The sequence below is a fragment of the Macrosteles quadrilineatus genome, unplaced genomic scaffold, assembly GCF_028750875.1.
Source record: "Macrosteles quadrilineatus isolate MER2022 unplaced genomic scaffold, UCM_ALF_1.0 Scaffold_5__1_contigs__length_97177068, whole genome shotgun sequence".
Lineage (NCBI taxonomy): Eukaryota > Metazoa > Arthropoda > Insecta > Hemiptera > Cicadellidae > Macrosteles > Macrosteles quadrilineatus.
Window position 1 is genome coordinate 63,187,652 of NW_026542598.1, and position 25,492 is coordinate 63,213,143.

The 25,492-nt window shown below is 35.2% G+C and overlaps 1 protein-coding gene across 1 annotated transcript; it reads left to right on the top strand.

Annotated features, from left to right (window-relative positions):
- Positions 1 to 3,139: 3,139 nt before the first annotated feature.
- On the top strand, positions 3,140 to 23,948 carry LOC128994369 (negative elongation factor D-like). The gene is made up of 14 exons (XM_054418898.1): positions 3,140 to 3,429; positions 5,222 to 5,303; positions 6,185 to 6,300; positions 8,003 to 8,112; positions 8,409 to 8,518; positions 8,892 to 8,999; positions 9,258 to 9,407; positions 10,005 to 10,135; positions 15,393 to 15,580; positions 16,479 to 16,716; positions 18,420 to 18,630; positions 20,228 to 20,368; positions 22,531 to 22,660; positions 23,813 to 23,948. Exons 2-14 carry the CDS (start codon positions 5,247 to 5,249, stop codon positions 23,845 to 23,847), a joined length of 1,725 nt encoding a protein of 574 aa, XP_054274873.1. The 5' UTR covers positions 3,140 to 3,429; positions 5,222 to 5,246; the 3' UTR covers positions 23,848 to 23,948.
- The last annotated feature ends 1,544 nt before the right edge of the window (positions 23,949 to 25,492 follow it).

The window sequence follows — 25,492 nt, forward strand, 5'->3', positions numbered from 1 at the left end:
CTAGTCTATTTTACATATAACCTATGCTATGGGTATAACTAATACACCGATACATGCATAATCTATTAGTTGTTGAAAGGACTAAAATCAATGTTAAATCTTTTAGGGCGAAATTCGATTCCCACGTAACATAGGTTTAATGGTCCCTATGCATTTTTCTTTTGTTCTGTTTTTGTAATGTGCTTGTAGAAATATATTAAACATATGTTCGATACGACACTTTTTCCATTCTAGTTTGATTATGCAAAACCATCAGGTGACCAGTTAAAGCCGTAGTCCCGTAAGACCAAGGCAAAACTTTTAGAGATAAATTCCTGTAGGACAAAGTCCTGACATTTTTTAACTACTCTGGCATAGATAAAAGGAGTATAGACTGGTTTATTCAAATTTGACATAGTTATGGTTACCATGGTCATGCAAAATTTCTTGCGGATCACTTCAGCCGTTCAGGTGGAGTATTTTTAAATCAAGAGTAGGAGTGTAATATAAGAGGACCGCTCAAGTTGTTAACAGAATTTTGGTTCCATTCATTCCGAAGAACGTGATTTCTATTCACTAACGTTATGAACAATTTTTTTTTTATCAGAATTTAATTTACAATCTGTCCATAAAAATATGAGTACAATAAGTAAAACATTTAACAAACAAAAAAAAAATGGAAGGAAGCAAGCACCTGTTCATCAACCAGTATTGCCAAAAATTGTATCAATCATTAATTTAAAGATTTAAAGAAATCTGTAGCTCAGGTCCAACTCATGAACAACACTTTTTAGCCTGGTAATACACTGACTATTGTCCAGCAGATTAACAGCAAGACTGTTTGTATAATATCCTAATTACAGTACTTAATTCTTGGTACTTTCAGCTAAGATCTGTAATTTATTCTTTCACTGATTTAAATTTGAACTCAATTCCGTGTTAGGACGAACCATGGTGCGCCAATAATAAATTCTTCTTGGCGTCTTAGCTTGAAGTCGTTCAAGAATTTGGATGTTGGATTTGCTTGAGGTCCCCCCAAGAAATGCCGATCTATAGTAAAATGTTGTTAGCCAATGATGAACTAAATAAATAGACTATTGCTTGTCCTTATTTGATTTGGATACAAACATATGTGTGTAGCTTTAATCTAACAGCAGACCCCCAGGCCGTCTTGGTGAGGCAATTAAAAAGGGAGTGCCAGGCGCCACAAAAGGACTATAACAATTCGGAAAAACGTGTTAGATGAACATGAACATAAAGGTAGAGGTGTGTGAGCAGCTTGAATTTTGAGCCTAGCCAACAAGCTTTAGGAATCAAGCACCAAGTCGACTGCAATGTTTTAGCTATCGTAAAATGCGTCTGCAAAGATCACGCTTCGCCGCGATCAACAGCAAACGTTATTGTGAAAGACAAAGATGATGTCCACAAGACCGCAAGGCAAGAGATAATCTTGATTTTACCGCAGTTGCGGAAGACGATGATGATGTCCACACCGTGGGGTAAACTTGATTTTACTGCAATCTTAGCTAATGGATACCTATATTTCCGTTACCGATGGATATATTTAGGATTTTGCCACGATCACGGAAGATGATTATGTTTTTATAACCAAAGGTGTTCAGAATTTTTCCCGCAACCGTGGAGGACGATTATAATGTCTCCTCCGCTACAGATGATGACTCATACATCGATGCAACCCACCACGAGCATCACTTATTATGTGTAACGGGGAGAGGGGGTGCCTGACAACAACCACGGCCACCTTTAACATCAGGGGCCCATTTCATAATAAACAACAAGTTACAAGTTACAACTTGTAACTTATAATTATCATTAGATTTGCATTGGGCGATCAGCTGCTTTACTAATAATATTAGTTTGTACTTTATTATGAAATGGGCCCAGGCCGCGGCTTGGTAGAATCGGCAACGTTGCAAGTAGGGTTGTTTAGTGTCAGACGTCCCATAAGACAAAATGACAGACAGGTGACATCAGCTCATTAATTCGCACTTGAATGATTTAAATTTAAATTTATGAGTATAAATTTATTGAAACATAGAAAATAAAACATACAGAATTGAAAAACAAAACAATATGAATTGAAAATCTATATCTGTAGATTTAAAGCGAGTCAATATTTTCTTAGTCCAGTAACCAAGCTTTCGTAAATGCACAAATACCATTTAGCTGCTTCATCCAAACAAAACAACTGTTACATCACCACTTACGATGTTGCCACTTCGAAGGCCGCGGCCTGGACCCATTTCATAATAAACTACAAGTTACAACATGGGCCCATTTCATAATAAACTACAAGTTACAAGTTACAACTTGTAACTTGTAATTTCCATTAGATTTGCATTGGGCGATCAGCTGATTTACTAATAATATTAGTTTGTACTTTGTAATTTGTAATTTCCATTAGATTTGCGTTGGGCGATCAGCCACGGCCACCTCTGAATCAGCTGATTTACTAATAATATTAGTTTGTACTTTATTATAAAATGGGCCCAAAGACGGCCGTGGTTGCAAATAATGATAAAAAAATTCTTAAGTTTCACACTATTTACAATGAAAAAATTTAAACTGTTAGAACTCGTGTAAAATGAAGAACTTTTACAATTATTAAATAATAAAGAACTGATTTTATTCTGATAAATAACAAATATTTTATAACATTTCTTTGTATTGTTATGTTCTTGATCACTTTTTAAATTCTTATTACAACTCTTCTCTATTGTTTTAGATAAATTAAAATAAACCATCTGTTCATAAAAACAAAGACTAACAAATTATTATATTTTATGTTGATTATTATTGATTTGTACTATATAAAAAATAACTCAATTTCCAACATAAACCTTTGAAGAATTCTAGAAATTTTCAAATTGTGTTGTTGCAGGGAGGTCATGGATAAAATTATTTTTTTTTCTTTTTTTACCCAACTGTATTTTAATTTTCATTTTGGAATGAGAGTACAGTGAGTTCTTTCTTAGAGTAAAAATATTACCGTTTAGAGTCCCCAAAGCTAGCTATCGTCCCAAGCCTTTGCTACATGTCAACCTTCCAGGCCCGTCCTGTTTTGCCAATCGAATCGAGTTTCGAGTTATCACTTTAATTGTCAGTATGTCAGTTTACACAGTTTGTTTTTGTTGTATTGCAACTTAGGTCTAGTCTATTGTAGGCTATTTGGTATTTTCATTTTGTTAATAATGTTAATCTCTTAAAAAAACCTGTATGTTCGTTAACCTATAATCATCATCGTAATAATTTGCTCGTTCCGTTTCGTTTAATAACAAAACGGAAAACAAAACACCAACACCAACCATCCTGCGAATTGTTAATTGAGCACCATTCTTTCATTTATGTGTATTTGTAATCAGTTATGTATACTCACTCACAGTTGAAATAATCATTCCAGTTGTGAAGGGTATGGTGTATTTGTAGAAGGTGAGGAACCTCTTTACTCTAGGCTATTGTAACTGAATTAGGCCTATTTCTAATATGCTCTGGTATAATAGGTATTCTAATCCACCTTAATATCCTTCAAAAAAAAAAAAAAACTAGGCTAAACTTACTTTACTTAGCTTTCTTCATCTTTGACCAACGAGGTTAGATAGATTTACATTTGGATAGATGGATGGATATATAGATGGGTACACATCCAGGGCCGATTTACCGAATAGGCACGGTCTGCGGTGTAGTGTTAGGGTGAAATTTGTGGCATGTCTTGTGTTTTATTTAAGTAGTTCATCATGTCTTAACTGTTGTGAGGTGACTGCATGCAGAATGGTTTCCTGGATGTAGAGTGAGGTTGCTGTGAGGATTTTTGGTTGTTTAAAAGATTCCCGGCTGCTCTCTCGGTAGCGTAGTCCTGCTAGGCATCTGATTGCTCTTTTTTGTAGGGTAAGAATCTTTTCCATATTGGATGCTGATATTCTCCCCATGTCACTATTCCATATCTTAAGAGGGTTTCAAAAAGAGCAAAGTAGGCAACTTTAGCTATCTCCAGGCCACTTATTTGTTTGAGTCTTCGAATTACACGGGTACCTGACGAGAGTTTCTTGCCAAGCTGGTCAATGTGTTGCTTCCATGACAATTTTGAGTCAATTGTGATACCTAGATATTTGGTTATGTTGCTTGCTTCCAGGCTAGGGAGAGGTGCTAAGTTTGTACTTTTATTTTTTGTGTTAAAAATAATTTGTACTGTTTTGTTTTTATTTAAGACTCATTGTTTATAGCCTACAGTAGTGTTTAGCTTCAAGGTTGAAGCATGCGATCATATTTGTTTAAAGCCTTTCAGTAGCTTTATTAGAGAGGGTAAGCACGTTATCGTCTGCGTACATTATAATGGAGCAGGCATCATCCATGCAGTTTGGCATGTCATTCGTGAGGAGGAGGAAGAGCACTGGCCCCAGTACAGCTCCTTGTGGAACCCCTCTTTTTACACCAGTTGTTGGAGATTGGATTTTGTAGTTTATGTTATTTTGGGTGTGATTTATTTCTACCAGTTGCTTTCTTCCCTTGAGATAGCATTCAAACCATTCTGCTTTTTTACCTCCTACTCCTAGTGCCCTTAGTATTTGTAGTAGCTGGTCGTGATTGAGGCAATCAAAGGCCTTGCTTAAGTCAAGAAACAGGCTGGTCACTGAGCATCCTTCCTCCAATTGGTCTATGACGTGTTCTGTCAGCTGTATCAGGGCTGTTGTTGTTGATCTACCCCTGATGAATCCAAGCTGTTTATTCGTGAGTAGGCTATGCCGTTCGAGATGGTTTAGGAGTCTAGCAAGTAAAATTTTTTTAATTTTTTTTTTTAGAATGTTGGGATCAGGGATATTGGCCTATAGCTGCTAGGTTCACTTCGTGGCTCTTTTTTATATTTTGGGTATATTTTAGCTGTCTTTAGAGCAGTTGGAAAAATTCCTTGCTGTAAGGATTTATTTAGGCTAAACTGTATTATATTAGTGAGTGGTAGGTTAGGTTAGGTGTTGGGTTATTTAATGAACCGAGTTGTTAGTTCATGTTATCTCCAGACTTTTTTGTACAATTAAAACACTGGGGAAAATATTATAATTTCAAAAATGTAAGCAGGTTTTAAAATACTATTACAAATAAGTGATGAGCCAACTTGTAGACAATAATAGGCCTACCTCATTTTGCCTGGCATCTTTTGGACTAGGTATTAAATTCTAAACTATTCTTGAAGTTTTAAAATAATTTTTATGAATTTTAAATTTTACAGATAATTGATCTAATACTTTTCGATCATGGACGAAGATTATGAAGAAGAGAAGGGTTGGGAAGGGGATATGGGAGAACTGGAAGTAAGTATTTTTGTATTTGCACTTTGTAACTTACTTAAACTATGGCCTAAAAAACCAGTGTTAGTTAACATCTCACATGGTTCAATCATGATTTAAAATTCTGGTAAAATCTACCAAAAGTCTATTCTAATATACTAATAATAGGCTTTAATAGCTAGCTACCTATCTCCAAAATACAAAGTTGGCTAGTAGCCTACTGTAATAAATAATCATATTATTATTAGCCTATAAACTTAGTATGGGAATTTAAATTTACTGTTTATTGAGCTTTTCTTTGTAATTTAGCAAACAACAACACTTAAATATACTAAATTATTTGTTTTTTAAGCTTTATAAAATAATTAAAAAAAGTAGGCTATTATGTTTTTAGGGTAACAACATAATACGAAATCTGGCGGAATGGGAAAACCCCTCTGTTTCTATAGTCTGATCATGCTGGTTCGCTAACTTGTTTGAATAAACGTACGTTTTCAAGATTGTACATATCAATTTGATCAAAATCATGTTAATATTACTCAATCCATCGTGCTAACGGACTTAGGTATATACATTTTTATGAATGGTGTTTTTGGCCTTTGGGGACCTTAAATCAAAAAAGTAAATCGATCCCAATGCCTATCATGCTATCATACTATTTTTTTTTTAATTAGTAAATTAGTTAAATAAATTGAATTTTTGCTTGATGTGTTAAATATGTCCATATTTATATTAGATTAAGAAATTTCATTGTATTTTTATTTATTTATATTTAAGTTTGTCAGGTTAAGTGTAAGAGAGGGCCATGTGGCCCTAACTTTGCCTGGTAAAATAAAGAATTTTTCATTTCATCATGAGACCTACAGTAATTTACTGCAGCAAAAGTAAGTTTGTTTGTTTTCCAGTCAGATGGAGGAGAAGATGGAATGGAAAATCCGCAGGAAGTGCTGAAAGAATGCTTAGAAAAATTCAGCACACCTGATTATATTATGGAACCAGGAATATTTTCCCAACTGAAAAAGTAAGTTTGGTTGTCATGAAAATGATGTTTCATAGAACCCGGGTACAATCTTACCCGGGCTTTAGATCCCAATGTAGGCCTAAGTTCCAAATACTCATATAATTCTAAGATCTATGTATCTTTGTCTATTTGTTTCAACTCTATTTGTTGTAGTTTCTCATTCTATCCAGTTAAATAGGAAGGCATTTTTTAAAGAGTTTTCTTTATTTTTTTAGCTTCAAAAATAACCAAATCTGAAATCTTAGTTTTTAAACAAAAATAAAAACCAGATGCAAAAAGTGAACTAGGCCTAGGTCTATAAAAAATGAAAATGTGCTTAATTAAACAAAAAACCCTATTACAAACCTAGGTTCCTCGTAGGAAGCCTCATTTGTCAACACTCAACCATTATGGTACATTTAACCTGTCTATGTGGTTGGCAGACTTTTTTTGTTTAGTTCATAGTACATATTCACTTGGAGCTAAAAAAAATATAGAATAAAAATATAAAATAAAGAAAATAAAAATAATTTAACTATACATTTTTAATGCATATGTAACTAAAATAATAAAAAAAACCTACTGTAGTTCACAAATAAACACAAAGCAATTTGTCTTTATTTAACAAGTACACCCAACCCTAAGAAAAAAGTTAATACATTGCCTCTCAAATATAATTCTGGAATCAAGTATTAAAATTTAAAGTAATTTCATCGGTAGGCTACATTAAATTTGATTCCCAATCCCCACCTAAAATGCCAAGCTTCTTTGAAATACCTACCCAAAAAATTCCTATTCTTCTCATTTATGAAACTCAAAAATTCTTCTCTCTCCATGTTAGGCCTATGTTTAGGCGGGTTACACACAGGTATTGCAGACATAATGTCGCTGGTATTTCTGATGTCGCGGGCATGATCTCTGCGACGTATAATAAAATACAACCATGGGAAGAGGCACGTGCTGGCGACATGAAAGTGAAGGAATTACAAAATTTGTCAGTTTTAATAATGTCATCGTCAGAAGAAGATGACGTGTTGTTGCTGTTGGTGTTGAGGAGAAGAAGAAGACGACGACGAAGAATTCATGTTCAAAGAGAATTCTGGACCCATCCTTATTGTAAAGACAATCAGTTGTCCAGTCAATTTACTTCGACAAGGCAGTTGTTTCAGCACCCTGAAAAGCTTCAAAACTTTCATAGGACGAAACTGAAAACCTTTAAAAAACTGTGTGAGCTGTTCAAAGATAAATGTAGCATCGAGGATAATAACTATCGGAAATCAATTAGCATTGAAGAAAGGCTGTCAATATAATAGAAACGTGTTTTGCGCATGCGCGTGCCCAAGAGACAAGAGACATTTCTGTTTAACCCTGACCGGTTGGTTCGCTGCGACACTGGTGTGTATAGCTCCATAAGTTAACATAGGATGGTTTTCGAGAGGCATGTCGCCAGCACGATAAATATCGGCGACATTATGTCGGAGATACCGGTGTGTAACCCGCATTAAATATAAACTTCTTTATAATGAGACAATGTCTATTTTGCATCTAGCACAAAATGGAAAATATCTCCTCTTGAAAATTGTCAAGATGCAGTGATTTATTGATATCATTTTCTTGTTAATTTCATTTAATCTTGACATGTTGATGTTGAATATTTATTCAACACTCATTAAGAAATGACTTTTATTTACACTATGGTTGTTGATACTACGTTTTTTTGTAGATATTTCCAGGCAGGAGGCAGTCCAGAGCAAGTAATAGAGCTGTTGTCTGCAAACTATAAAGCTGTAGCTCAAATGGCTAACCTGGTGGCCGAATGGCTCATTTTGGGTGGTATGCAACCAATTTATTATTTTTTTAAACTAAAAATTTATTTTGATATCATTTCCTTTTTGTTACTAGCCTAGTTAGTGTGTACTATCATGTTGCAACTTGAAAAAAAATGTTTTCCTAACTAAATTGACTTTTATGGTTGGTGGTTGGAAAACAAAAAGTAATGGCTTTGGAACAACATCAACCTATCAAGCTGGCTGGTATTACGTTTACTGTCTATTTGTGATTCTAAAGAAAGACATTGCTCATCATAAAGTTTTTGTCATACCCCAAAATACAATTTGTTTGCATTTTAGGAGTCAAGGTGACAGAAGTTCAAGCTATGGTTGAAAACCATCTCAAAGACATGATATTGAAAACATTTGATCCTAAAAAGGCTGACACCATCTTCACAGAAGAGGGAGAGGTTGGTATAGATTTCTTATGTTTAATTTAATATTTGGCGTTACCTATAGTTACACTCTTAACTACCAACTTGCATTGCTCAGTAAGAGTTTAGCTGTAGAACAGGTATCAGTTGACAGTCTGTAGTTTTCATACGTGTAATCAATTACACGATTGAAGTTAATCGCCTAACTCGTCACATAACATTTTTGCTTTAAAATCATCATGTAATCTTGCAAGTCAGCTATTGAGGTGAAAAAGCAATCGTTAAAGAAGACTGGGGATGATTGTGGCGGAGACCAAAGCAGATAGATGGTTATAGTGTCAATGGAATGAGTAAACATTTTTGCCCTCAATAAACAAACAAACTTAGCCAGTCTATGTTGTGGTTGCAGACCCCTGCCTGGTTAACAGAAATGATAGAACATCCCACATGGCGTTCTCTCATCTACCGTCTGGCCGAGGAATACCCGGACTGTCTCATGTTGAATTTTACCATCAAGGTAAGGTCTTTCCATAGTAAATCAAATAAGGATTCCCGATGCTTTAATCTTCATCCTCTTTTACAATTATCTGTATGTTTATCCTAATGTGTCTTTCAAATTGACTGTTTTTTTCTCATTTTGCAAGGTTTAAGCTACTTAATAACTTCACAACTGGCTCATTAACTTGTTTGTATCTCAAAATGAAAAAAAGACACAAAGTTCAAAATTCAATATTTTTATCTCATTGGTTGATGTCTCTGTGTTTGTTTGAAACAGCTGATCTCAGATGCAGGTTTCCAAGGGGAGATCACCAGCATCAGCACCGCAGCACAGCAGATTGAGGTGTTCTCGCGAGTACTCAAGACAGCTATTGCTGGCTTCCTCCAATCAACCGATGACTGGCAGTCAAGTATCGATGAGTGTGCCGTGAGTTACCTAATAGCGTGTTATAACAAATTAATTCTAATTTGTTTTTATAAAAGCCATATAAAATATTGGACATTTCAATTGCTTGCAAAGTAGTCCTTTTGGTACAGATACTATAAGATTTAATTGTTACCGATTGAAATAGTTTGAACAATTATTTGGTGCAATTAAAAACTCTTTGCCAAAAAAATTAGCCAAAAAAAACATTAAAATATTTCTTGTTAACAAAACACTGTTTTTGTTTATAGGTAATTCCTATAGGCTACTTATCTTGTGTAGTTAGTTCATTAGCATAATTATTCATCATGCTATTTTATTTGTACTTTTACATGTTGCAAAGGTAGCAGGAGGGAATCTTTTAGTAAATATGACAATAAGTTTCAATAAGGCAAAAAAACCAAATTACATCTTATTTCTAATCCAAAAGGAAACAAAATTATAATACACTCAGATAAGTAAGAACAATTTGTAGCTGATAACTGGAAAAGAGTTGGTTCTTACTATTATGGGGTTATCATAATTTTAATCAGTTCTTTAATGACTATATTAATTTGTCCAACATACTAATTATTTCTTTAAAGTCTTACCCTGTTCCAGAAAATGGTGTGTCATGGACAACACACGTATGTCTACAGCCTGGTGCTGCTGCAGGTTCTGTCCCGAGAGAACAAGGGAGGCTCAAACATGAAGCGGCTTGCTCAGGAGATTACCAGATGTGCTCAGCTCAGGTAGGCAAACTGTCAAATGTTACTTAGTACTCAGTAGTGCAGCGGTGACTCACTTGACCCACCTAGAAAGATAGAGATTTCTGTACGTATTTAGGTTCTACATACACCAAGTGGTGGATGCCCTTTCACACAAAATCTCCTTGTAAACCCAATCAGCTATTTACAATGCTAATAAATCAATACCATTTTCAACATCCATTTGATTTGTGCACGTCCTCATGCAATTGTAAAAAAAAAAAATGGATAGTTAACTTAGGGATGGACGAGATTGGATTTTTAGTTCGAGACGAGACAAGACGAGATTTTTTATTTCTCATAAAATTTCGAGACGAGATTTTTTATTTCTCATAAAATTTCGAGACGAGATTTTTTATTTCTCATAAAATTTCGAGACGAGATTTCTCTTCTCATACACAACGGGAAATGCACGTTCGTAATTTTTACCTGATTTTGTAACATTGTTAGATGCAGGCCTCCAAGTCGTCCTACTTTTCCTACTTTTTAGTAGGAAAGTAGGAAAAGTCCTACTTTTTACACATTTGTCCTACTTTCCTACTTTTTTATAAAAATTATGTCGATTTTGCGATATTTTATTACACTTATTATTAATGTTTACTTATCAATATTTCCCAATGAGAAGTTTTTTCCTAAAAAAATATGACTGACTGAGATATATTTTTTATAAAACAATCTGTTAAATGATTTTAAATTTTAATTTATAAGTTCCAGTACTGGTAGTATCTGTATGGTTAATCTTATCAACATTGTTATTGGGTGAAAACATTTTTTTTCAAAGACGTGGCAGTACTATTGTGATAGAAAATAAAAATTGTGATTATTATCAGTGCTTACTATTCTGACATGTCTTTTAGATTCCCCAATGAAGTAAACTGAGGAGAAATCAATGCTCCTGGGGAGCCCTGGGATACTAGTTCAAAAGTAGTTAACTTAGCACTTATCGGTCCAGTGTTTCCCTGATTAGCCTAAACATGATTTTTTGACATAACTGTATTCAAAATAAATTAAGGCTTAAGTTCAAGTTTAAATGTCCAAGTCTCACTGGCTCAAATAGTTTTTACTCATTACAATTCAAACATTCCCTCTACTTTTAAGATAGCTCTAATCTAACTAATTCAAAATACTTTTGGAACATATTTTTAGAATTTTATATTATATATAGTTCCGTACTTTATGGGCCTACTTAAATAACTATTTATGCTTCTGTTTTCCACCCAAAAAAATTCATTTTACTTTTATATTAATTTTAGTTCTGAAATATTAAATAATATAAAAAAAAAGAACAAATTTCTTATTTACAGCACCATTTTAAACACAAATTAGGGCTGGTTGGTAACGTTAGGGAAACATATTTATTTTTATCCTTTATTTAATGCTGCTTGTCCTAAATATTTTTTCGTGATGACTGTAGATAATGACACCTTTTAACATTTTAATTTCTCTTGTGCGTTACTTCTGAATATTTGGTGTACAATCTCAGCTAAAACTTTATCCGGCCTTTTAGTTGAAGATTTTTTAAATAAAAATAATTAATTATTGATATTAATTTTAAAATTTATATATAGAATTATTTTAGTTATGTTTCCAAATTGTCTGGACATATTTTGTGGACTTCTTTCTTGGGCTAAAGCCGGGTTTTCCTAGGCGCGGAAGCGGAGAGCGGAGAGAGGAACGCGGAGAGCGGACTCCACTTGTCTTAGGTAATTTAATGTTTCTGTTTTCCCAGAAGCGGAGCGGAACACCATGTTAATTTCTTTTCCGCTCTCCGCTTCCGCGCCTAGGAAAACCCAGCTTAAGACAAACATAAAATTCCATATAAGTATGGGTCTAAAATGCCTAGATTTTAATTTGTCGGTCTGTTTGTGATTTTTAAGAATTATTTTATATCTTGGGCATTTTTCAAGATAGAACTTTTAAAATGGATATAAATGTGTATTTTAGAAGGTGATAAGAGCTTGCAAAGTTTCGATCCAATATCTCAAGCCGTTTCAAAATGGCAGCCATTTAAAATATTTAATGCCAAATTTAATTTGAAACCGTAAATATTTAGAATATAGTTTCCTGGATCAAAAAGATAGAGAATTCAAATACAAATCAAATGAGACCTCGTTTTTTAAAATCTGATGACAAACAACCAAATCAGTTTTTTCTAAATTTGTTTACGCAATTTAATAGGACTACCCATACTGCTCTGAAAAATAAGAATACAGTATGGTAGTGCTATTAAACTGTGTAACCGAATGTTGAAAAAAAACTTATTTATGGTTGTTTGTCATCCGATTTTACAAACAAGGTCTCATTTGATTTGGATTTGAATTCTCTATCTTTTTGATCCTGGAAACCATTTTCTAAATATTTACGGTTTTCATGAAATTTGGCATTAAAGATTTTAAATGGCTGCTATATTGAAACGGCTTGAGATATTGGATCGAAACTTTGCAAGCTCTTTTCACCTTCTAAAATACACATTTATAACCATTTTAAAAGTTCTATCTTGAAAAATGCCCAAGATATAAAATAATTTTTAAATGTCACAAACAGACCGACCAACAAAAATTTAGGCATTTTAGACCCATGCATACTTATATGGAATTTTATGTTTGTCTTAGCCCCAGAAACAAGTCCACAAAATATGTCCAGACAATTTGGAAACACCCTGTATATTTGTATACACTATTCTATTTGATAAACTATTGTGTATGCTAGTATTATTTGGTTTTTAATATATATTGTATCAGCAAAAAAGTTCGATTTGTATGTAAAATTAAGTCCTACTTTTCAGTAAAAAGTCCTACTTTTTGCTGAAAATGTCCTACTTTTCCTACTTTTTTGAGGTCAAAAACCACTTGGGGGCCTGTAGATGACTGTTTAAATACAAAAATAATTATAATAGGCAAGAATATTTACAATCTTTTATTAAATAACATCAGCATAACATTTTTTTATTAATCACGCCTAACTTATTAAAAATGCCTACGATTAGGAAACATGGTGATATCAGTTAGGATAGAGTTCAACTTATCCTAAAATAAAATAAATCATAAAATAAAAGCAATGTACTTGTTTTGACTTTTTTATAGTAATAAAACATTCCTCACACTGCTTACACTTAACAAAACTTCTCAAATGTTATTAAAGTAATATTATTAAAATAATTAAAGTAATATTTACATTAAAAGAATTAATTAAGTAAGAAACCCTTCGCAAAGGAAACGCAACTACAACACGCTCCTGTATTGCGGGTATTGCATTGACTTTCTGCAGGAGTTTTTAATTTTTGTTTTTTTTTTTTTAATTCTCGTCTTGATAAAAATCTCGGCCAAAAAAAAATCTCGTCTCGTGTAACAAGATTTGAAATTTCGAGACTTGACCATCCCTAGAACATTCATAAAACAATTATTTGTAATTCTGTTGTTGGAAGCTGGAATATAACAAATATAAGTAATTATGTCATCATCTGCACTAAAATCAGGAATAACAAATTTACAAAACATGTTGTATTTGAAAATATTTATTTTAAAAATTAATAAATTCACATTGTTAATCACCTTGAATTGTGAATATAATGAAAATATTTTAATGTACTGCTCTGCCCCTTGTTACTTGCTCAGCTCTGTTATGGTGCTTACCCGACCGTTGTAAAAAATTACGGGTCCGGATAAAAAAATCTAATGATCAATCTCTTCCTGTTTCCCACAAAAATATGTTCCTAGAACCACTGCAGTAGTTTCATCTAGACAGAATATCACCAGCTGCAATAAGTTTTATAGAGGAGCTCGCCTTTGTGGCTCGCTTAAAAGATTGTGTGCTCACAAGACGCCCATCACAATGGCCCTGTCTGTGGAGGCAGCTCACCCTCACGACCAACAGGCTCTCGTGTCCATGTTGAGTCACAACACCTGCTGATGTCACATTGCAGGGTGTCCACATTCTGGAAAGTCAGGGATAGTCATGGAAAGTCATGGAAAAAAATTCTGGTCATTGAAAGTCATGGAAATAGGCAAAATGTCATGGAAAGTCATGGAAATTCCCCATGATGGATGATTTGAGGGAACTATTCAATGCTCTAGTCCGCCGTAACTCCGACTACTGTAGCATTTTTCAGGATTTTTCACAAATTTTTGACGATTCAATTTATTTCAGTTGTATTATTTTATGATTTTTGAGTTTGTATTAGTTCATTGTTGTACCATTGTACTCCATTGTTGTCTGTTAATACATATTTCAGTAGTTTCTGCGATATCTAGGCAGTTTTATTTGTGTGTGTATGTTATATTATAATTTGAGTAAAGTTCGTGAGTCATGGAAATCGATGGTAAACGGTCATGGATAGTCATGGAAAGTCATGGAAATTAATGACAAATTTTTTGTGGACACCCTGCATTGTTGTATCTAAGCAGATTGTTGATTGATGAATGTTTGTTGACAGCCGGCATGATGTGACGCCCATCACAATGGCCCTGTCTGGGGCGGCAGCTCACCCTCACGACCAACAGGCTCTCATGTCCATGTTGAGTCACAACACCTGCTGATGTCACATTGACATGATGAATGTTTGTTGACAGCCGGCATGATGTGACACCCATCACAATGGCCCTGTCTGGGGCGGCAGCTCACCCTCACGACCAACAGGCTCTCATGTCCATGTTGAGTCACAACACCTGCTGATGTCACATTGACATGATGAATGTTTGTTGACAGCCGGTATGATGTGACGCCCATCACAATGGCCCTGTCTGGGGCGGCAGCTCACCCTCACGACCAACAGGCTCTCATGTCCATGTTGAGTCACAACACCTGCTGATGTCACATTGACATGATGAATGTTTGTTGACAGCCGGCATGATGTGACACCCATCACAATGGCCCTGTCTGGGGCGGCAGCTCACCCTCACGACCAACAGGCTCTCATGTCCATGTTGAGTCACAACACCTGCTGATGTCACATTGACATGATGAATGTTTGTTGACAGCCGGCATGACGTGACGCCCATCACAATGGCCCTGTCTGGGGCGGCAGCTCACCCTCAGGCCCAGCAGGCTCTCATGTCCATGTTGAGTCACAACACCTGCTGATGTCACATTGACATGAATGTTTGTTGACAGCCGGCATGACGTGACGCCCATCACAATGGCCCTGTCTGGGGCGGCAGCTCACCCTCAGGCCCAGCAGGCTCTCATGTCCATGTTGAGTCACAACACCTGCTGATGTCACATTGACATGAATGTTTGTTGACAGCCGGCATGACGTGACGCCCATCACAATGGCCCTGTCTGGGGCGGCAGCTCACCCTCAGGCCCAGCAGGCTCTCATGTCCATGTTGAGCCGAAACACTCTCAACCCTGCTGACATTACTGTGTTGTATCGCAACTACAGCGCTCCTGAACCCCCACCTCTGGACCTCATAAGGATACCTCAGTTCTTAGGTATTGTAATTCTACTTTTCACACAGTTGTTTTTATGAAATGTTACCTTACATAATTAACAAGATGGAAACATTTATTTGCATATTTTTGGCTGAAGTATGTTTGTCAAATGGAATTTTGGAATGAGATTCTTTTTGTAGCTTTGACTTAGATATGCTGTTTTCTTCAGTCAGGACCATCAATAATGATCAAGTACAGTTGGGCCCAGGTTTCGATCCATCAAAAAGCTTCTGACTTATAGATCAAACCTGTGACCTTCTGATTCTTAGGGGACCTGTATAACTCAAAAGCACAGCCCTCTCAAAAGCTCAACATTCATAATTTTCATTAGAACTTGGACTAGATCCCAACAAAACCGCTAATCTTCCTGTGTGCTAAACCACCGTCGTCAATGATGACGATGTTAGACAAAGGTTTGATTAAATTATCTTAAAAACAAATATTGTAATTGTAAAACAAACATTGTAAACATTGTAACAATCATTGAAACTTGCAAACATTGTATTTTACTATGAAACTTTTTTTGTACTCTTTAGGCACACAATAAACATGTTAATTTATTTTCCCACTTTTATGTTTCCTTTTAGGCTACATAAGTAGTTCTTACCTAAGTAAGTTCACATATTTTCTCATTTCTACAAAAACATGACACTGTTTCTTCTTTGCTCAATCATCATTATTGTAAAACTATTTAATGTAGACTAAAAAATTAAATCCAGATGCTACTAATTTCGTACTTCAGTTCAGAGGAAAAGGATCCAATTACAAAAGAGTAACTCATAGCAGAATATTATTCAAATTACTTTTTACTGTATTTGTATCTCCAGTTCCTACTGTAAAAAAAATGAACTAATTAGCTACATGTCAATATTACATAGTTAGTATCTTGGATTTACAGAATTACTCGTGGATTCACTTTTTAAACCTGGAACCAAGCTGAACCCAGAGCACAAATCAAAATACATATTCCTTCTGGCGTATGGTGCGAGTGTGTTTGAAGCTAATAAGAAGACGTTGAACAAAGAAGAGCTGAAGATGACGATGGGGGCGATCGAGAAGGTTCACACAATCTGCAGCACAATCAAAGGCTCCTCAGAGCTGATAGCAGAACTCAACACACTCTACCATTGTATTAGGTGAGAAACTGGGAAAATTTATGTTGAATTTGTGTTTGTTAAAGATGTTCAGTAGAGTGTCAGAATTTGACAGTAAAAGTGGTTGGCAACCTTTAACATTACATGGGCTCCTCCACATGAGCCTCATATCAATATACATATCAAGTGTTGAACATACAAGAATTGTCCATAAATGAAGGTTTTCTTCAAGCTCCAGTCGCATCCAAGCAAGCTAGTTCAGATCTGATACTACTACACAGTTCTTTAATTCATCCACTACCATTATAAATCAATCCTACCATTATGAGACTAGTCTAGTCATAGTAGCGGAAAAAAATGTGAAGAAAAATCAGCACCAAGTATTAATCTTTGATTATATATCTGTTGTTTTAGGATTCAACTAGTGATGTGTCAAAACCGAATCTCAAATCTCAAAACAATCAAAACTGAATGAAACTGTGCAACTTTCAATGACTGCATGGAAAAGTTTCGGTTTCGAGATTCGATCACCAAGTTTCGCGATTCAAAAGTTTCGAAATTGAAGATTATGGCAGTTTTATTTTTGAAACTGCTGACATTTTTTTGTGCCATTGTTATTGTTTTTTACACTGTTTCCAAACAAGCTGGTAGCAACAGAGCAAACATCACCATTAACAGTAATGAAACAAGTAAATTTGATTCTGAACTTCAAAAGGTATCTTAAAATCTATATAACTGGTAAAATTCAGTTTCACATAAATATTTACTAAACACAAAGAAATATTGACCACTAAATGTTCTAATTAATCTAATATTCATGTTTATGTTGGTGTTAGAAGTTTATTATTATTATTTTTTTTTTTGGTTGCTTATAAAAATTATGTTGTATTATGTCACGGTCAGGAGGAGTCGATCTCTTTCAGTTTTGATTGCTTACTTAACATTTTTTGATCATGTGTATTTTTTGTTACCTTGACCTTTGTAACCAGCTAAGTAAAAAAGTTTTGTGTTTAGGTTTTGAGATTCGAGATTCGGGATTCGATGTTTTAAAGTTTCGGTTTCGGTTTTGAGATTCAAAATTTCTGGTTTTGACCATCACTAGATTCAACCACTATTGAAGTCTATTGCCAGTTGAACTGTCGTCCTCACACTTTTCTGCAATACACTCTTGTCAATTAATTGGCAATACATTTTAATCGGGGTTGACCCCATCCCTCAGAAACCTAAAGCGAGAATGCTATTTATATTTGGCGGGTGAGTAATTTTTCCTTCACAACATTTTCAACTTCTTTGATGATACAAATTGTCCCTTAGGGGTGAGATTCGCCCAGAAGGGTAGTGGATGAAGTACATAACACGATGTTAGTCTCAGATTTGATCTAACTCGCTTGGCTATGACAGTAGATCGATGGAGACCATAATTTAAGGAAACCCTCAATCAAGAATAACAACGGAATGAATCTGTAAAATATAAGAATGAACTGTACTGCCAACTTTCAATGACTGCATGGAATGCAAACCCAAGACTCACTTATCACTCATTTAGTTTCACAGTACCTTGGGCTACCAACAGAGCAATCATTTAGATATGCCCCTACAGCCTTGCTATTCTCAAAATGAACTATTAAAGTGGGTGGAAGTACTGTGTATTGGGCCCAGCTACTTTTCTATGCACATCCATCCAACTGACAATTTTAGATGGAGTAGTGTGTCATCCACTAAACTTCACTATATGTTATTTACAGATATCCAGTAGTGTCAGTGGGCGTAGTACGCTGGGTGGAGTGTACTGTGACTGAGCCTAGCTACTTCAAGCTGTGTACAGAACATACACCCATACACCTGGCAGTTCTAGATGAAGTAGTCACATGTCATCCACTGCTACATCATAGGGTTCTCCAACTCTTCATCAAACTGTTTGAGTCAAAACAAGATGAGCTGGAGATTCTTGTTCAAGTGAGTTAGGTATTGATATTTTAGATTATCAATTTGAAGTATAGGTTTGCGAGCCTGAGATTTTGATGGAGCCAAGCTTTTTATCAGGTAATGCCATACAAATTAGTGTGGCACAACTATTTTTTTCAAAATGCAATTTAATTCTATGATGTGTTTAGACAAGTAGTTTTAAATTTAGTAATCATATTTACTGTAATGTGCATCTGTCACAATGACACACAGAAAAACAAATAATTTTTATCACTGTAATATCGTGAACATTTCCTGCGGTATTTAACACCTCTTAAGGTTGCAGAGACATCATCGTTATCTTCTGCGGTCACGGGAAAATCCTGAACATCTCTGCCGTCAACAAAACATCATCGTCTTTCCCGATCGCGGCAAAATTCTGGATAACTTCTTTGGTCGTATGAACCAGAGAAAAATATTGAAAAATCTTCTATAGTTGCAGAGAGACATTATCATTGTCTCCTGCAATCATAGAAACTCTGTCATCGTCATCCACAATTATTGTGGCAAAAGCGTGAATTTGTCAATTGAAGGATCTTTACAGACAGGTTCTGGAAACGTCATCGTAATAGCTCACGTTGAGCATGATTTTCTGACTTGGGGTTATATCTTAGCTTTTTGGCTACGTTCGGCCCGGCTCAAAAATCAAGTTACTGGCGCACCTCCAATTTAAAGTTGGATCATGTGAGTAATATCACCTTAGGTAGCGATAGGCAGAAATTCATGTAGGTAGGAACTAATTTTTATTATTAAATTGCTGCAAACATCTGATTAGAATCCAAAATATTGTTAGTGTTGCAACTAGTTTTGTTTTGACTTTCTACAAAGTCATCTTCAGGTGTCAAGGATGTCATGTTAAAACATATGATCACTTCATCAGAAGGTCGTCGATAGACATTAAGTACATAAATAAATATAGACAAACACGGACATTGAGCCGGTTAAACAGAACGGTACATTTAAAACGATTAAAAACAAGTATAAAACAGTAACTGCAGCATGGGGAATGATGCGTCACCACTGGATGGAAGAAGACTCACTTCTCCATACTGCAGTTAGGTACTTTTTTTTATTTGTTTTTAAACCTTTTAAATGTACCGTTCCGTTTTACCGGCTCAATGTCCGTGTTTGTGTATATTTATTTATGTACTTAATATGTATCAACAACCTTCTATTTGATCAGGATCATATGTTTTAACATGACATGCTTGACTTCTGAAGAATGAAGATGATTTCGCAGAAAGTCAAAACTAGTTGCGACACTAGCAACATTTTGGATTGCAACGAGGCAGGTATTTACACAAATTTATATTCAACGCAATCCAGAGGGTAACATAAAAAATTTTGTTATTGCATTGTTTCAGATGTACTAGCACAACTGAATTAATTTACTACTTTATTTACTAGCTCACTTTAATATTGGATTTGGTTTGGGTGTATTGTATTGCTCAGGCGTCATCTTAACAATGATGAAAAGGCATGAAACTCACCATACATCTATTGCAATGTGAATTGTTTTGCGATGTATCAAAAATCCATCAACTGTAGCATGCATATACTGTTTCCTAAAGTTTTCCTCTGCTTCCAGTTGGAGATGCGCAAAATGTTGCTGGACCGCATGGTAAACCTTCTCAGTAGAGGTTGTGTCATGCCTGTGGTCAAGTATATCAAGCAGTGTTGGCAACGTGGGGACACTGACATATCTCTAATTCGCTACTTTGTAACTGAGGTTAGTAACACTCACGTTTAATTCCTGCCAATCACTAATGTCTCTTAGCTTTTCTAAGTGGCCTATAGAAGAATCCAACCTTACATTAAAATGTAATTTTTGACATGGTCAACTCCAGGAGACCACAAATCAGGGACTGTGGCTTAACCAGGAAGATTTTTACACATCCGTGTCAGAGATATTCATTACAGATCTAGGTTTTAGAACATCAGTCTAAATTGATCTAGTAAAATCTAGAAATTTTGGTTCTCTACTTGTCTAAAATGGATGGTAAAACTGTGGTAGTATGTGAGCCAGGGTAGACCCTGATCTCCTTGCTATTCAAACCAGCTCAATGTTTAATCTCCATACTTAACAGATTGTCAGTAGTTTGTTTGTAAAATATCCATTGGTGTACAACTTTATCTTCACTTTTTTTGCCCTCAAAGGTGTAACCTATTTTAGTTCATATCAGTGGTATATTTAACCTACAGCTATCCTCAAGCATTTACTAATATTCCTTGTGTACAAATTGTCAATAATATAATTTATTTTTTATTCTTTAAATTCATATTATGTTAGTACATAGTACCTTTATAAATTTGACTATGACTTTTCTGAAAATAAAACAAAATCTCTTACTTCATTGTGGTGTGAGTAGCCTCCGGATTGCGAATAATAACTATGATAGTGGTTTAAATACCTTATTCTTGCAATCCAATTGTTGTCTTCACAACTAGTTTCAACCTGCTAGGAGGTCATCATCAGGTGAGTACAAGGATGATATTACTTCATATGAAGGTCGTCAGTAACAGTTTTTTCACATTCACACAAACACACGACGAATAAACACATAGTGCGCACACATATACGGCCGATAAAAACATTTAACTCGACAAGCGGACCCGTGTTGATAATGCGGAAGTTGCGTCTAGACTCAACTTCCGCATTATCAACACGGGTCCGCTTGTCGAGTTAAATGTTTTTATCGGCCGTATATGTGTGCGCACTATGTGTTTATTCGTCGTGTGTTTGTGTGAATGTGAAAAAACTGTTACTGACGACCTTCATATGAAGTAATATCATCCTTGTACTCACCTGATGATGACCTCCTAGCAGGTTGAAACTAGTTGTGAAGACAACAATTGGATTGCAAGAATAAGGTATTTAAACCACTATCATAAAAATCTCTTACTTCGCACAGAACCAATCAGAGTAATTGTAAGTTGTAAGGTTGTGTTCGTTCTATACTCACTTTAATGTCGCTGCCTGTAAGTAATTCTTAACATTTTCACATACTACATGATTGAAACTTATTCTATCAATCTCTAGAGTGTTTTTATGTGACTCCACTATCTTTTATCACACACTTGACAAAAATAATATATAAACCCAAACTATCTATAGCTTGATATTAAATAAACTAAAATTGAGATCGATCAAATTTGTTTGTGATAGTGTTCAAAACTTGTTTCCAAGTCAAAATTACTAAAGCCGAGGAATCAAAATGCAGAGAATGGAGTGCATAAAAGCGATTAACATGGTGTTCAGCTCCGCTTCTAGGGAAACAGTAACATTAAATTACCTAAGGCAAAGGAGGCCGCTCTCCGTGTTCCGCACCTAGGAAAACCCGGCTTAATGCAACATCCTTTAACCTCCCAAAGATTTTGTTTGTGAATCAAAAAGAGTTATTAGGTTATCATAAAACTACTCAAATTTACAATAAAGTAAATTTGTTGCTCGTAGATCAATACCATATACCATTTACTCACCTCACCTCAGGTTACATTTACCATAAGTAGCTGAGGCTATTTAAAATCAATTTATCTCTTGTCTATGATCTTACCGTGGTTAAACATTCAACTGAAGGATCAGCTGTTATTAAATTACAATTCACATAAAACCGTAGTAAAGAAAGTTGGACAGTATCACTGGATCTTTGAAAGTGAACTCTAGAAATAAATGAGAATAATCAGATGTGGGGTTGGGGGTGAATCAATAAATGAAATTGTCCCTCTGCCAGATCATAAGCTTTAAAATTACACCTAAATCGTAAAAATCGGTTGAGTAGGATAACAAGTGATTTTACAGGGAAAACCCTTTTATTAACTATATAGGTACTTTAGAACCCTCCATTATTTTTATGACAAGTTTCCGAAATTTTACAGTCTATGTTTGCACAGGTACTGGAAGCCATTGCACCCCCCTACACACCAGAGTTTGTGCAGTTGTTCCTCCCTATTGTAGAGAACGAAGAGATCACAGGAACGATGAGGGGCGATGGAGACAATGATCCCGTATCAGAGTTTATTGGTGAGGTCATTTTGCGGATCTAAAAACTTCCTAAAATCTATACTATTATAAAAAAGAGGTGGTGTCTGTGTGTATGGGAAAAGTAAACGCGAAAACTACTGGTCGGATCGGGCTGAAATTCGGCATGATGATAGCTCATATTCCCGATTAACATATAGGCATATTTTTATCCCAAAAATCCTTCCGGGCTCTGCCCCAGTGGCTCTGGAGCAAAGGTTCCCATGTTAACCTTATGAGAAATGGAATTAATGAATCTTAACAGCTGTTTCAATTAAACAAGTTGGTTCTGTTCTATGATTTTCAATAGCATTAAAGTTACAAGGATTACCAACAGGGTGCAGCACTAGCATTATTTCTTTTACATTTATGACAACAGCTAATTTGCAACCAAAAGGTGAGTGAGCGTAGCGAACTAACTTCAACCTGGAGGCGAGTGAGCGTAGCGAACGAGCTAACCTGAAGGCAAGTGAGCGTAGCGAACGAGCTAACCTGAAGGAAAGTGAGCACAGCGAACGAGCTCCAACCTAAAGGTGAGTGAGCGTAGCGAACGAACTTCAAAAAGAACCGAAATTTCTTAAACCATGTCCTCACTCATAACTGCTATAAGCATTTGATACTTATATGACAACCCCGTACGAAGGACGAGTACTCTGCTAGTCTTGCATAAATATACTACACAACTAAATTGAATGAGCTATGAATTATTTAAAATTGTACAGACTGTACAAAATTGATTTAGAACTTTGAGCAGAGTCATTGAAATTATTAAAGTATGATGTGTGTTGATATGAACTCATTTGTTGTTTGTACATTCAACCATGTTAAATCATGAACTGAACACTTTGCCTGTAGTCCTACTCTTGTAGCTCTTAGGGTTGAGAGGAAAACCATCATACAAGTTCTTATCCATTCCATACAGGAGTGTTTGAATAAAAGTATGCTACGCATGTTGACCTTGACTATTATTATTAATCATACGGCTAGGCAAGTGGTGGAGCCCGGGTGTTTTGTCTTTCAAGACAAGGGTTGGGTTCAAATCCTGCCAATCACTAATGGATTTTAGCTATGTGATTACGCTTTGATCAAGTGATATCTTAATATGTATCTGTCTTTTCATATTTTTGAAACTAATAGTTTATTTTTATTTTTCAGTTTACTGCAAGGCCCATTACATGGTTGTACACTGAAAGAATCAAGTTTCTTCAATGTAGTATTAATTTATACAATTTTTCAGAGTGTATTTTATAATTTTTGTACATATTTGACCCAAATATATGTTTTTAAATAATCTGTTTACTATGTTATTTCCTTGGATTCAACTTCAGTATAGTGGGTAAATGAAAAAGGTTCACAAATGCCTTACTTAACAACCCTCTCTGGGTATAATTTAAAATGTCTTGAATGGTTAACTTGCCAAAAACTAGCTGTGTTACCTTATTGATTCTTTAAATGACTCACTTGCCTGAACAGATTTCAATAAATAATCATACATAGATGGTATGAATTTCTTACTTAGCTGCCACATTGCCATTGAACAATAACAGCTGGCAACACAAAACATTGCATACAAATGAAATCAGCATCAAAAGAGAAAAACTAGGTGATTAACATCAAATTACGTGAATTTATGTAAATACATACATACAAAAATACTTCCCTTTACCGAGCCACATCAAAACCAGACTATCCAATTCTGCAGGGAAAGCAATAAGACAGTAACTCCACTAAAAATAAGACGATAAGACAATAAGACGAGAGACGAGAGCAATAAGACGATGTGCTCCATATTGAAACCCTCCACTACAAAAACTCACGCCTTAGACCTATCTGGTCCCATTTAATTTTTTTAAATTACACCTACCTTTCAGAACAAAAATGATTCACTGAAGTTAAGATTGTTATTTTTTTTCCTTCTTTTGCAGTTGGTAATTTACTTATTTCTCTAGGATTATCAATTCAATTATCAATCAATGAGATGGGGACGCCACCTAGGTGCGTATTTTAACCCAAATATGAGTGAAGGATGAGAAAGTTATTAAATTTATTTGAGTGTACATTACATAAGAAAAATTAGCTTGCAAATATTTACTTATTGTGTTTGTCTACTTTTCACAAAATGGATGGTGAACAATTTTTCTGTGCTGGGAGTTTTTTCATACCTACCCTCGGCCCAAGGAAATTATGCTCCACAAATTGAGCTGAACGGCTGTTCTGCCTCCACATGTGCACAACCTTTCTTTGCTAATGAATATCTTTTTTTGATTTGGAATTTTCCTCATGTTTATTTTACCAGAAAATAATGGATGTTTTTTAAAGTTCTAATTTTGGATGGTGTCGTGAGCGGTTTTTGGTATTTTTTTCTGTGATGGTCATAATGGTATCAAAAATGTTTTGTCCAAAAACTGTTGAAACTTCCAGATCTATAAAAGCTTGCTGGGAATCTCTGCTCTCAAGTCATTACTCCTAAACTTATTCAAGTAGCTTTTTTCAATTTTAAGATATTTTTTATTTGGTTGACCCATAGAAGGTCTTCCCTTAGCTTGTGAAATGTATGACCGAGAAATAGTCAATTTGTATGATGTTTCTAACTGAAAAAGTTAGCCAGGCGCCTCAGAAGACCCTTAGAGATGCTTTACAAACAACATGGTTCATATGCCAGACCAGTCTAAATTTTTGTCTTTTACTTAGACGCCAGTTCTTAGGGATGGTGAGCGTTTCCTCACTGTACAGTTTAGCATACACTACTAATTAACAACAGGACTAGCTCAAAAATAAAAGATAAACCAGCTTCTACACAAATACTCTAACACTAAAACATGCATACAAATAAAT